This window comes from Phascolarctos cinereus, unplaced genomic scaffold (assembly GCF_003287225.1).
Source record: "Phascolarctos cinereus isolate Bilbo 61053 unplaced genomic scaffold, phaCin_HiC Scaffold_3;HRSCAF=262, whole genome shotgun sequence".
NCBI lineage: Eukaryota > Metazoa > Chordata > Mammalia > Diprotodontia > Phascolarctidae > Phascolarctos > Phascolarctos cinereus.
Genome location: NW_027555736.1, coordinates 244,832,268 through 244,845,819, shown reverse-complemented (window position 1 = coordinate 244,845,819; position 13,552 = coordinate 244,832,268). Strand labels below are relative to the sequence as shown.

The 13,552-nt window shown below is 46.0% G+C and overlaps 1 protein-coding gene across 7 annotated transcripts in view; it reads right to left on the bottom strand.

Moving 5' to 3' along the window:
• Window positions 1-951: 951 nt before the first annotated feature.
• The window catches only part of PLEKHG3 (pleckstrin homology and RhoGEF domain containing G3), a 53,162-nt gene continuing 40,561 nt past the window's right edge, over window positions 952-13,552 (bottom strand). For 3 of the 7 annotated variants that reach the window (XM_078151529.1, XM_078151531.1, XM_021004716.2), the window contains 10 exons: window positions 13,281-13,373; window positions 13,044-13,130; window positions 12,425-12,458; window positions 11,934-12,032; window positions 7,981-8,019; window positions 7,204-7,286; window positions 6,429-6,779; window positions 5,738-5,851; window positions 3,347-4,748; window positions 952-2,546 (listed from right to left, as the gene is read on the bottom strand). In XM_078151529.1, the coding sequence (XP_078007655.1) occupies window positions 1,759-2,546; window positions 3,347-4,748; window positions 5,738-5,851; window positions 6,429-6,779; window positions 7,204-7,286; window positions 7,981-8,019; window positions 11,934-12,032; window positions 12,425-12,458; window positions 13,044-13,130; window positions 13,281-13,373 (3,090 nt within the window). In that variant the 3' untranslated portion in view covers window positions 952-1,758. The remainder of the gene's footprint in view (window positions 2,547-3,346; window positions 4,749-5,737; window positions 5,852-6,428; window positions 6,780-7,203; window positions 7,287-7,980; window positions 8,020-11,933; window positions 12,033-12,424; window positions 12,459-13,043; window positions 13,131-13,280; window positions 13,374-13,552) is intronic. The other 4 variants (XM_078151528.1, XM_021004718.1, XM_078151530.1 and 1 more) reach the window with 4 other exon arrangements.

The following is a 13,552-nucleotide window of genomic DNA, read 5'->3' as shown; positions in this document are numbered from 1 at the left end:
CCACCCCCCCCAATTCACCCTCATACGGCTTCCAGATTAATCTTCCTTATGCATAGATCTAGTCATGTCCCTTCACTGCTTAAAATCCTTCAGTGCATTCCTGTAACTTTGACAAGCAGTTAAAAATTCTTACCCTAGCATTCAGCAATCTGAAGCCTTTCCTGTCTTCTCCTGCTATGTCTCCCAATTGTCCCGTGCACTCTTCCACTGTCATCCCTAACGCCTTTGCTTACGTTGCCCCGTGCCCATGTTTGAAATGTCCATTCCGCCTGCATTGTCTTTAGATGCCCAATTCAAAGACATGATGACTGTTCCCCTGATCTCGTCAGTAATCATCGTCCCACCTCCTTGTCCAGATCTCACATAGCACTTGGTTTGTTCCTTTCTTATGCTGTCACTTGAACAATTACAGAATCATCCATAGTATATATTGTATCTGTCCCTACCAGACACGACACACAATGAGGCAGGAATAATATTGATAATGAGAACAGCTCACCGGGCTGCTGCTGATGGAGGCAGGAAGCTGGGAAGAAGGGGTGCAGAAGAGGAACATGTACTTGGCAAAACAGACCCTTACCTATATACTGAGACATCTTTTTCACAGTAAACATCTTGCTATATATCTTCTCAAGGTTAGTTCTTATATATTCTGCTTGTGCTGCAAAACTCCAGGTCCTAGTATCAGGGTGAGGGAGAGGGAAGCCCTTTTGGGAGACTCCATCTGCTCAAAGGGGGACCTGAGCTCTAGAGCAGAGCATTACAGAAAACAAATTCTCTGTTCATTCCAGTGCCCTCAATTCCCCAGGACATTTCCTTCCTCAGAGAACAGAAAGGCATGGCCCCATAGGTAAGGTAACACCAGCCCATCTTGTCCCAAGGTCTGAAGCGATAATCCCAGCCCTCAACTGGCCTATCTTCTGATTCCTAATAACGAGGCAGGAGACAGGGTTGGCTGGTCAGCAGGGGTTATTGCACCATTGGCAAGGGATAAAATGTGTGTACATTAGAAACAACCATTGGGTCAGCAAAGCAACCCTCAAAAGTACCTGGACTGAGTCAATTACATTCTTAAAAATAGGAAAGGGGAAGAAGGAAATAAACAAAAAAACCACACACACACATACACAAACATACACAAATACACACCCCACAGGATGGAAAGTAATAAATTATTGTTCAAGTCCCAGACTTCTCTTTTCTCCCTGAATCATTGGAACAGGAGCATTTAATAAAGGAAATCCTCCCGAGCCACCTTCTCACATTTTTCTTCCGGGTATACTCTTCAGCCTGGCAGTGGCTGGCAAGATGCAGACCATGGCCTGTGGGCACCTCTCCCTGGAGAGAAGTGAACTTAAATATTTGGTCTTATACCAGAAGAAAAAAAAAACATAAAAGGGAAATAGTTTACACAGGCTTCGGACTGTAACAACAAGGAGTCCTATTGGCATAACAATGGTCTCAACCCCCAGGGAGCTTTTCAGCCAGCAGCACAAGGCAGCAGGCCACAGTATGTGCTAAACATACCATCAGCACCAGTGCCTACTTAGAATGGAGAAGAGAGACAGAGGGTGCAGAACAGCCAAAGGTTTACTCCACATAATCTGGTGTCAGAAGAGAGGCAGGCACACTGGGAAAGTCGAGGCTTGGGAGGAGCTGGGATGCAGGTAGGGAAGTCTGAGAAGGTCCATCACACACAGGTATAGCTCTTCCCCCATCTCAGCAGCACTTTCCCTTCTCTCTCCTAAGAAGCCTAATTCAACCATTTGAGTTCAAGGTCTGGAATTTTTCCCTCAGGTTTCTCACTCGACCCTGTTGGGCCATATCAGCTGCATCCGCTTGCCATATTTGCTGAGGGCCCCGGCCCCCCTCTTCTTGCCAGCGGAGCTCCTCTGATTCTTGGTAAGCCTTGCATCGTTCTACCACTGCCTTCAAGGAGATCTTTTCCGGGGAGGTGGGTAACTGGATTTGCACATGGCTGTCTTGCTCTCCCTCACCTATCAGTGGTGGTGGCCCCTTCTCTAAGATGATGACTCTCCGGTTATTCTCCAGGGTCAAGTCTGCTGTGAGGTACAAAGCTTCATCTACTTCCTGCCCTGGTATTTGGGAGGAGCCAAGTAAAAACAGATCCTTATGAGGCTGAGGCTGGCTTATTTCTTGGGTTCTTCTACTCTTGTGGGTGTTCAGGCTGCAACAGCGACTCATCTTCCCCACTGGGGCTGGCTCCATGATGTTCTCTGGTACCGAGAGGCTCCGGTTGATGGGAGGGCCTTGACGCCGGCCTCGTCCAGCCTGGGTAGCCTCCTCATGGGAAGAATACTTTGAACAGAGCTCACGGACATCTGGCCAGTGGAAAGTTTCTACGTCAACAGGACTGAGGGGACTGCGGTTAGATGCCCAGCCTCCAGGAGAGCCGGCCTTTGAGGAAGAAGAACTGTAGAAGCGTCGAGGTGATTTCTCCCTTGCTGAGGTGGACTTGAAGGGGCCATGCTCCAAGACCATTACTTGTTCATTATTTGAGAGGGACAGTAATGGCTTCATTTTACCTATGGGGAAAAGAACAGCAAAATGAGTACCAAGTAAGATAAAGAGAAGTAGGAAAATGAGCTTTTTCACTGCTAGCTATTAGGAGGATGATCTGACTGGTGACTGTCAAATACATATGTGGGCTACCTATTTTAATGTTTCATTTTGCTCTTGTTTATCATTCCCATATCACCTTAGACAAAACAAAAGGAAGAGCCCTATAATGATAAGGAAATAAAGCAGGGAAATGCAATACAAAAAGATTAGGAACCAAGTGGATGTAAGAGCATTTTTCAATGGATTATAAATGTCTGTCCTGCCCCCTCCCCCCCAATTTCTCTTTGTTCAGCAGTTATGGCCAGGGATTGCTGGCCCATATTATTGATGTTAATATTCATAATAGTACACCTTTATATATAAAGGTTTACACTTTAAGATTTATAAAGCACTTTTGTCAAAGCAGCCCCGTGGAGTAAAGTTTTATACCCATTTTATAAATGAGGAAAGTGAGGCTTGAAGAAGTATGACTTATCCACATCCACTGCTTGAAAGGGTTGAATCAGTCCTAAAACTCAAGTCTTCTGACTGAACCCAGTGTGCTTTCTACTATACTTTGTTTATTAAGGCATTTTTCTGGGGGCTTTGACCAACTGCTGATACAATTCCCTTTTTTTTTTTCCATTGGCAGTAAGAGAAAATAAAGGCCATTCCAGCCCCACCGCCACCAGCAGCACTTTGCATTTCCAAAAGTTCCTTAAGGATTAAACTTTCTCATAAGCAGGAGCCGACTGGTAGAAAAGCGTCCTTCCCATTACTGTACCTTTGTAAGGTAGCTCTCGCATCTCCTCCTGCAGATGGGGCAAGGCCAGACTCTTCCCTTGCTCTGGATCTACCTTTCTTCGCTGAGGCATCGTGGGCTTATGGCTCTTGATCCTGAGACTGTACTGACGGGCCAGCTGGTAGACCTTGTTCTTGACACGCTCAGTCAAGTCCCTGTCCATCATGTGGGAGAGCTGCATGATGTGAGGGTGCAGTGGAGAGGGTAGCTCTTCATCTCTGCCACTCAGCTCCTTTACCAGCTCCTTTAGCTCCCTGGCCAGCTGGGCACGGCCAGCTCGATCAGGGAGGGTGATGCCCTCTAGGCAGGGACCGACTGGCTCCTCGCTGATCGCTCCCAGCTCATGCTCCTCCAGGATGAACAGTGGCTCGCGCAGGTCAAAGCCATTCTCCTTGCTCAGGCCTGATTCCATCTCGTTCCCCTCTGCTGGGTTCTTGCAGATATCTCCAGAGGACTCCATTCCTTCCCACATCTTCACCATTTCTGATGACGGGCGGAATTCGGCATCAGTGATGGGGGGAGGGTCCCTAGAACCAGCTTGGCCTGGTCCAGGGAGATCAAAGAGAGTCCAAGAAGCAGGTCTGGAACTGTCTAGTCTTTTGCGCCCAACAGGGGCCGCTGGTTTAGGCTCTGGCCTAGGAAGGCTATTGAACCTGAACACAGAGTTCCTTACCAAGCCCTTAGGAATGTAGGAAAGACTCTCTCGGCGCCGGATGCTAAAGCCTGCATCATGGTGTTCCGCATTCTCGTAGTAATTCTTGATCTTGTCAAGTAGCAGTCGGTCTCGGGTGGAAAGCGTGTCCTCCTTCTTGCTAGACAACCTTTCAGGTTCTCCTGAGCAGCTGGGGCTTGGAGGCACAGCTCTACTGAAGGTAGAGCTGTTCTCTGAGGCCAGCCCACCATCAGATTCTGCTTCTAGGGGCAGCAAGGAGCTGAGTGAGTCTGTGGTGCCACAGTGGTTGGCTGGCCCCTTCTCGATGCCATCGAGGCTCCGGACACTGCTACTCCGACTGACCAGCCGGGGAGTCAAAAAGCCACTGGCCTTGCCGTCCTCCAGAGCCAGACTGTTGCGCCGGGAGAAGGTGCTGACAAACCTTTCAGCAATGATGCTAGCCTGGTCCAGCACAGACGTTGGCAGAATGCTCTCTGGCTCCGGCACTGTTCCTTCCTCCTCTTCCTCACTGCTGAGGTTTTTAAGGTCCTCTGTGTTCTCAGCAACTGCACGGTCAACCATTTTGACTGGATGGTCAGACCCTAGCACCTCCTGGTGATGCTGTTCCAGGATGCATGATGATTCTATGTCTGACTGCATCACCTCTCCACTATCACCCTCTGTGGCTGGGAACAGCCCTTGCCTGGCTTCAGATTCCGTATCTGGTTCAGCCTGAAACACACAATTACATGAGCTCTTTTTCAGAGGACGCTAAGGGAGGAGCAACCTGACCTCCTCACAGCCCAGTGACGGACCTTACTTACGGCAGCTGACAGGTCAGGATCACAAGGGTGGTGAGGGAGAGCTGATACTTTGGGGAAAGGGGAAGCCTGGGCACATGTTTCCAAACGCCCAAACTTTCAGGAAAGACTATTAAGTGGGAAAGTAGGGGTCTTAGGAATGGCATTCCACCCACATCTATTAGTCTCAACATGCAGTAGGTAACTCCTGCTCTAATCTCCAGACTAAAGTCTTGACAGCCTCGTAGTAAAGGTGAAAGGGGATTTTCTAGCAGTTCACTAAAGCCTTCACCGTTCTGCACTTTTACTACTGGAGCTCTGTAGATTTGGGGTTTGGGATGGGGATTTCTACTGCAGCTCAGAACTATGGAAGTGATACAGAAAGTTTCATCAACCTCCCCCATGACTCTAGAATCTTCAGTATGGAATAGTTACAAAAGTCCCAAGCTTAGAGTCCTATCAAGTATTTATAAGCTATGGGGTAGCTAGGTGGCGCAGTGGATAGAGTACCGGCCCTGGGTTCAGGAGGACTTGAGTTCAAATCTGGCCTCAGACTGACACATAACACTTACTAGCTGTGTGACCCTGGGCAAGTCACTTAATCCTGTTGCCTAACCAAAAAAAAAAAAAAAGTATGTATAAGCCGGGGATTTGGTCATGACCTCTGAAAATCAATTCTTCCTGGGTGAATAAGAGGTTAGAGGTTGACCTATATTCTTAAAAATCATCTGAGCAGTGTCTTGCACAGAATACACATTTAATACATATCTGTTGAATCTCAGGCAGAAAACTGGGGATCTCTGATGAGGTTTTATTGACGATGTTGAAAACAACATAGTGTGTTTCCTTTGTGGTGCTTCCTCTAACGATACCAGCGTCCCTGCCCAGGCCTACCTTGCCACGTCATCACCAAGTACTTACCTCTGGCAGGGAGGAGACAGACTCAAAGCTCATGCGCTTCTCAGGACTCGTTAGAGACTGGCCACTGGGCCTTTTATAGCCTTTGGCTACTTCGTATTCGTCATGCCCTTTAACCTGCCCCCAACAGAGAGACGGAATCAACACCAAACACTGGTGTACATAGTCAGAAATTAGAGACCTAATTTAGCAGCTCTTTTTGGGGGGCCCCTGTACCTGCAGGCACCTTTCTGAAATACCAAGTTGCTGGCCTATCCTAGAATTTCAGCTTCAGGACCAAAGAGTTCTAGAGCTGAACTGAACTAGGAAGCCAGGAGATAAAAGCTTTTTGCTCTAGAAAATTTGTCTTTAAAAAAAAAAAAAAGAAAGAAAGAAAGAAAAATCAACCCTCTTTTTATGCCACCCTGGCAATCTGTATCTCCCACTCTCTCCATTTCAACCCAGACCACCCCCCTTTGCTTGTTAGTCTTATTTATCAAGTAATGCATGAGGTTAACCCAGATGGCAAAGCAGAGCATGCTGGGGGCTCACCAGGGTAAAACAGCTACTGAGGAGATGGATGTATTGATTATTGAGACACAGAAGGAACCCAAGCTTGGGGTTGTGGAGGAAGGGAGGGGTAGGAATTCTGAGCCAGACATTCACTGTGCGTTGGGAACATGCAGAGGAAGGGAGATCAAAGAGACCACCTCACCATAGCGCCCCGGGAGAAAAGTAAAGCGTTGGCTCGATAGTGCCAGCAGTGGAGGGCAGCCAGCAGGGAGCTGGCAAAGTCGGCTACCTGCTCAGCTACCACCAGACTCTCCTCCTCCTCCTCCTCCTCTTCCTCTGAACCTTGTGGCTCAGCCCTGGCCCCCTTCTTGCTGCCATCGCTCACAGTCAGGTCCTCCGGAGAGGCCTTCTGAAGGGCCTGCTCTTCCTCCACCACTTCCTCCTCCTCCTCCTCCTCCTCTTCCTCCTGAGCAGCCCCTTCAGCTTCAGACTGCTGCTCCCCTGTAAGGGGCAGCTGTCCAAAATCCAGGAGGGCTCCAGCGCTACCTGCATGCTGTTTAAGGTACAAACATGGCCTTCTTGTAACCTGGAACCTCAACTGCCTCCCAACTTTTCAACTTCTGGTGGGTTTAGGCAAGTGGTAGTAACTGGTCTATCCCAAGTACCAACCAGGGACTCAATATAAGGCCAGGAATAGGTAGAGGAGAAAGGGTGGAGAGAAACTGGGGCATAGGGTAGAGAGGACTTAGTTAAGATTTTTATGAAGCATATAATTTGGGAGCATTAGCCCCAAGTATAGTCTACAATGGTATGGCCTCAGAGGCAAGGACTGAGATATATGAAAGAACAGAATCAGAGCATGGGAGACACTCTGCCCTGGTATAATTCACGGAAAGGGAAAACAGGGCTGGGAAAATAAAAGAAATCATAGCTAATGGGATAGGGGATTGACTCTTAGTATCTATACCCTTACCCACCTGAATGCCAATTCCCTGTTCCATCCTGTATCCCATCTCCAGGCCGCTCGTTGGTCTTACCTTGAGACCCGATGTCCTTGACGCTGCCAGCATCATCAGATCCCCAACACATGGGAAGGAAAAAAAAAAGAGAGAGAGAGATGATGTAAGCCAAGAAAACAACCTCCTTAGAGAAGCCAGGAAGACTATAGCATTGAGGGTATGACTTGGATACCATCTTAGGGATCCTCAACCCAGGTTCTAGGATGTCTATGAAACTATGGATAGGAAGTAGAGTCAACATGATAGGGATACAGATTAGAGCACTACAGCCATGAGCTCTTCTCAGGGATGATGTTCAAGTTGCCTACTCTTATCACCTCAAGACCAGAGCATCAGCCACCCACTCCTCACTGTGAGTAAATCAGGCTAGTTTCTTACTAGGAAACAATTTTTAGGTCCTTTAAGTAGACGAAGCAGCGGAGGCCTATAACTGGATGTGAACCTGCTCAGGGTCACAGTGGAAAAGCAGAGAACAAAAGCTGGAAGCATCTAGCTCGTAAACCTACCCTCTTTTCTTTCTTTTTTAAAAATTTTAAAAATTTTTAAATTTTTACTTTTTTCCTCTTTTCAATCTGTGCTCCTACTGATCTCCTCTACCCTTGCAGGGTGCTGACAGAGTTTGTGCCTAATTACCATTCACTAGGACTGTGCCTAGAACAGGGGCTTCTCTGCCTCCCCCCACACTACCCCCATGATCCCAGAATGGGGGGGATGGCTGGGACATTGAATACTCACCTTTCTCATTAAGCTGCCTGAGAAGCTGCTTGGTTGGCTCTGGAGAATTAAGTACATTTGGTAAAGTCAGCCACAATCTAAGGAAATGAATTCTGCCCAGTCTTAGCCCCAAGCTTACAATGCCACCAGCATCTCTCACCAGCCTGGAATCCACACCTTCCCTCCTCTCCCAGAATCCTTATCGCCTCAATGAGCATTCCACGGTAGCACAAAGACTAGCTTCTATATAGTTCTCAACCTATTCCTATAGAGTTTGGCGTAAGAGTTCCAGCCCCAAGACAACGTCTATTCCTTCTTATGGGACAGGTCTACATCTCTTCTAGAGATGTACTTACTGGGGATAGGGTCTGCCTTATAGATCTCTGTTCATGACCGGAAAAATGGAGACCACAGAAACCAAGGTGAAACCTTCCCTCCAAGGCATATAGAAAGAAGCTTTGGCACTTAGCTCAATTTTTAAAATGTTTGCTGGTGTTTCTAGGGTAGCAGGAATGGGAACTGAGTTCTTCTATTCCTCCCTGTGTGGGCTGACTGGCTAGATAACTGTACCAACCATATGGATTCCTCACTTTACCTCAAAATCACTACCTCCTTCAATTACATGTTCTGCAGGTCAAAATTATTAGCACAATGCCATTTGCCCAGCACCCATAGCTCCCAGAGCACCCGCCACAGAGCCCCAAGCTGGAGAGCAGAGCTCGCACCCGACTTTCTGCGGCCCTGAAGGCCCAGCATCATGGAGCTGTGCAGCCCGTTGGGGAGTATCTCCTGATTGCACTGGGGGTGACCAGGCTCTGGGGACAGGATAAAAAAATACATCCATTAGGTGACACTATCCCTTGCTAGTTACCCCAAACCCTTGTAGGACCAAAAATGTCTGAATAAAACAGTTTTAAAAAGGCATCTCCTCAAAGGCTGAATACCTTTTCTACAAAGATGATAAAGGGTGAGTGAATTTAATAAATGAAATATGAGAATAAAGTCAGTGGGACCAGATTGTGTAGGACATGAATTCCACTCCTTGAACTTCAAAAACAAAAGGATGACTTTCCAGGGGCTTACCAGACAACTAGTATTTTCTGGAGGAATTTATCCCTTAGTTGACCCCTTAACCCAACTCTCATCCTTCCCTAATTGGTGTAAGTAGGAGATACAAGCTACTGCCCATTAATTTTCTACGTGGACCACATAACAACAGTAATTACTCTCTCTTTAGCTATTCCCAAAGCTATAGATCCAAGGTAGAAAACTTAACTGTTGAAGGTCACTGACCCAAAGGAAAAAATAAAACCAATTACTGTATAAGTAAAAAACAAACAGAAACTTGTTTAGCTTTCCTTGTGAGGATTATAAAACACTAACTCGTCTGTTTTTAAAATTAAGAATAAAAAATATGAAATTTTCAACAACCATGACAAAGAAATTAAAAATGAAGAGTAAAATCTAACTAAAACAATTTGCCAAGGCACTTCCTCCATCAGGAACAAAGAAAGGGATTTAAAACTAGCCTCAAAGTAGGCAAAATGGATGTTATAAAGACCATACACTTAATGGGAGTGACTAGCAAACACCTGATAGGTGAGAACAAGAAGAAACAGAAAAAACAAAAATGTTTACAAGTATTTCCCCCCCCCCCCTTTTTGGTCCTTGTTTAAGAAGTCAGGGGAGTATATCTTTTTTTTTTAATCCAAGGAATTGCCCAAAACAAGTTTCAGTGATGAAAGGAAACCCTAAAATATTAGGAAAACATCCCCAAAAGTTTCAGGATAGCCGAGGTTTTCCTGTACATGGGTCTTTTTCTTCTGCTGTGATAGTCCCCAAGTATCACCATCTTATCGCCAATTTTGGCCAGTGTAAATCTGGTGCATAGCAGAAAAACTGCAGAGAACACTTTAGACACACACATTGCATGTTAAGAGGACAGTGCCAAGGAAGTAGAGATGAGATAGAAAGCAGGTTTGAAAAGACGCTGGGAGAAAAAAAGATATTAAGCATGATAGATTTCTAGAAAGGAAAGGGAGAAAATTAAATGCAGAGCTATACATACAGGAGGCACTGAGAGAATGACACAGATACAGTAACACACACACAATTTGTGACCTTTTAAGAAGTTGCTCTTAAAGATTTGCGATTTCCATTGTTTTACATAAACAAAAGCATAAATGAAAATCTCCCCTCTGGGTAGTAATGATAATAATAGCTAACATTCCTGTGTTCTAAGGTTGCAAACAGCTAAAAATGTTTCATTTGATTCTCATGACAACCCTGTCAATGAGGTCCTAGAATTATCCCCATTTTACACATGAGGAAAACTGAGCCTGAGAGAGGTTAAACAACTTGATACAGCTAGGAATTGTCTGAGGGAAGATTTGAACTCAGTTCTTCCTGATTCTAAGACCAGCACTTTAGCACTTGGTATCTGCTCCAAAGGCCAAGTAAAATTAAACTAAGATCCAGAGTATATTTCTACTCAATGAAAGGGGGAAAAAATTGCCAATAACAATTGGGTTCCAAAGAGAAATAAAGCCCGAAGGGTCAAATGTAGACATCCTCAAGGGAATATGTGAGTGCTCGTGGATTGTGCAGAGGCAACCAGAGCCTAGTGAATGTTTGTTGAAAGTGAAGCCAAAACCTGGCTCCTGCTCATTCCAGAAATTTTGGATCCAATTATCTAAGACAAGCTGATGTCTGATCTGCCATCAAGTGGAAAACTCTAGTGGGACCCTGCCTGAACCAGATCTGTCCCTGAGCTCTGGCTAAGTAGAGCTGAGAGTAGAAACCAAGAGAGAAAGGAAAAAAAGAAGTGTGCGTGTGTTCTCTCTGTCTCTCTCACACACACAGCCAGGAACTCAGCTCAGCAGACAGAACTAGATACTGGACACAACAGTATCCAGATTTCTTGGAGGAGGGAGCAGTTGTATTAATAGTGTGAACAGACACAGTAAAAGCAGACGCAACTTTTCTCAAAGAGAGCTTTTATTCAAATGGGCCAATGGAACACAGTCCCAGGCAGAGAATAATCTGAGGGGATAATGGAATTTCCCCCCAAGATCCAAAGTAAATATTTCTCGTCTCGATTTGGTGCCACTTTAGGAAATCTGACTTGCTTTTCCCAGTCCCTTTAAGTGCCCTGCCATTCCAGAAGCAGGCCAGAGACCAACAGTGATGTCAGAACAGCTACTCCTCTCTTGCCCCGGAGATACTTCAGCTTGCGAGTTAGCTAAGAAGGGGCCCAGAAATACGGGAGTGCTAAGCTCAAAGAGAGTAAATAACGTAGCTTGCCCAGCTCCATGAGGACAGAAGGATCCAGACGCAAATTAGAATCACAGAATGTTAGAGATGGACAGGGATTATGGTCCTCACCTCCTCCAACCTGCTCATTTTTTAGACAAGGGAGCTGAGATACAGAGAGGATAAGTGACCTGTACACAGCTAGTAAGTGGTATGAGCAGAACTAGAACTCAGATCTCTTGACCTTTGCTCCATTCCCATTTTTTTTTCTGGCCTACGTGAGCAAAGGTACCATGCAGGGGAATGATGTTCCCAGCTGTCAACTGGATCACATTTTATTTCAGTGGGAGGAAGACAGAGCAACAGCTCTAAATAATTAGTTACAGAGATCTCAGCAGGCAAGGACAGAGCTGGAGTAGGTCAGTAGTGACAGCGCTTAAGGCCCGTTAACTTCGGGGCCTTTCCATCTGTATCCTGCAGTGAACTTTCTTTTCTGTGTTCTTTCTCTCAATCAGGATGGTAAGCTCCTTGACAGCACTGACTCCCTTTTTTCTATTCATGACACCATCACTTAGCACTGTGCCTGATATACAGTAAGTGCTGAATAAATGCTTTCTAATTAGTTTCATTCATTCATTCATCATTCATTCATTCATTCATTCATTCATCTTCTAGCCTGCTTGACTGGCAGCATAATTTTCATGTATTATCTTTGTCCTTACCAGATTGTCGCCGATACTGACGCACTTGAGTGGGCATGTCATCTTGGGAAGACCAAGCCTTTTTCAGCCTTTCTGGACTGTAGCGGTATCGGTGGGGGTCTACAAACAAAATATACATTTCATTTTTTTTTCCCTACTATTTCTATCTTTTAGAATCTCCACACATCCATTCTCCTTTTTATCCCTTCTCCCTCAGCCTCAGTACCTTAGATGCTTCTAATGCCCCTTCTCATTTCCTAAAGTCAACTAATGCCTTTCAGAAGGTGGAAGACTTGGCAATGCCATCCACCCATTCCTAACAACAGGCTGCCATTGTCACTATGTTCCTTTGACTCTTTTCTCATGCCTAAGACCGCTCTTCTGTCCTCTAAGCTCCATGGGACACAAATAAGCCAGGGAACAGGAGGTGGACGTGAAGACTACCCAGAGCATACGCTGATATTCTGACATACACATTCAGGAACAAAACAGTCAAGTGAGGAGGAACTTACAATAGGAGTCCATTTCCAAGATGGCTTCCTTAGCCTGGGATAAAAGGAAAAAGAATAAGTTATTCCCAAACATCTGATACAAGACCCACAACACACTCTTTGACCACTCCTAAAGGACTACTCAGCGCTTCACCAAGGATGCATGTATCTCACTTATCCCTTCCACATCTCAACTTTCCCTACTGTCATTTCAATATGTCACGGGTTGGCGTAAGAAATTACTGTAAATGGGAATTTGAGGGGAATTTGTGGAAGCCACAAACAACACAGAAAAAGTTCAGAAACTTAGAAATGCATAAAGTATGCCTATGACCAAATACTTAACCCAAATTTTACAATAAGGTACCGTAAACATCCCATAAAAGAAAAAATTCAGACTTCTTCTCTGGCATGAAGGGAGGGCTGAAAAATTTTCTGTGGATTTTCCAGATTGAGGGGGCACTTTACCCCCAACCCCCACAATGTGGAAGGAATAACTGTACTCATCTGTCACATTCCCCCTCAAACCCACAGGATCCTTTACCACAACAGAGTTACAATAACTTCTGGAAGCAGTAACCACAATGCCTCCTTCCCACAGACAGCCAGGAAGCTCTAGGCTCTTCTCTGCTCCCCTCACCTTTTGAGGAATAGTGGCATGGTGATTCTCTAGGATAAGCCTCTTGATGTGATGGGTCCATGCACGCTTCTCTTCTACTGATTTGGCCTGGAAAAATCCAAGGGGAAGGGACAACTGGGAAATGGTGCCTAGAGGCAAGGAACCGACCCCAACGTGCACAGTGTCCCTTCCGAGCTCTGCAAAGAGCTCTCATTCTGGCCCCTGTGTTACACGACACTCCTGCCCTCCCCTCCTCACCTGGATGCTATACTGCTGCTTGCTGTGTTTGTAGTGAGTGACTGTGAAACACAGGGAGTCTCTGGTGCTCTCAATCAGCATCAAGGAGGAGCACTATTAAAGGGCCAGGGAAGGAGAAAGAGAAAAACATGTTAGACACCAGGAAGAAGACCAAACCAGCCTGAAAAGTCTTGTCAGCCCAAGGCACAGACTGGGAGGGACAGAAATGAAGAGAACCAGAGCCACAGCAGAGGCGGCTGCGCACTGGACCCACAGCTGCTCTGAAGTAGGAA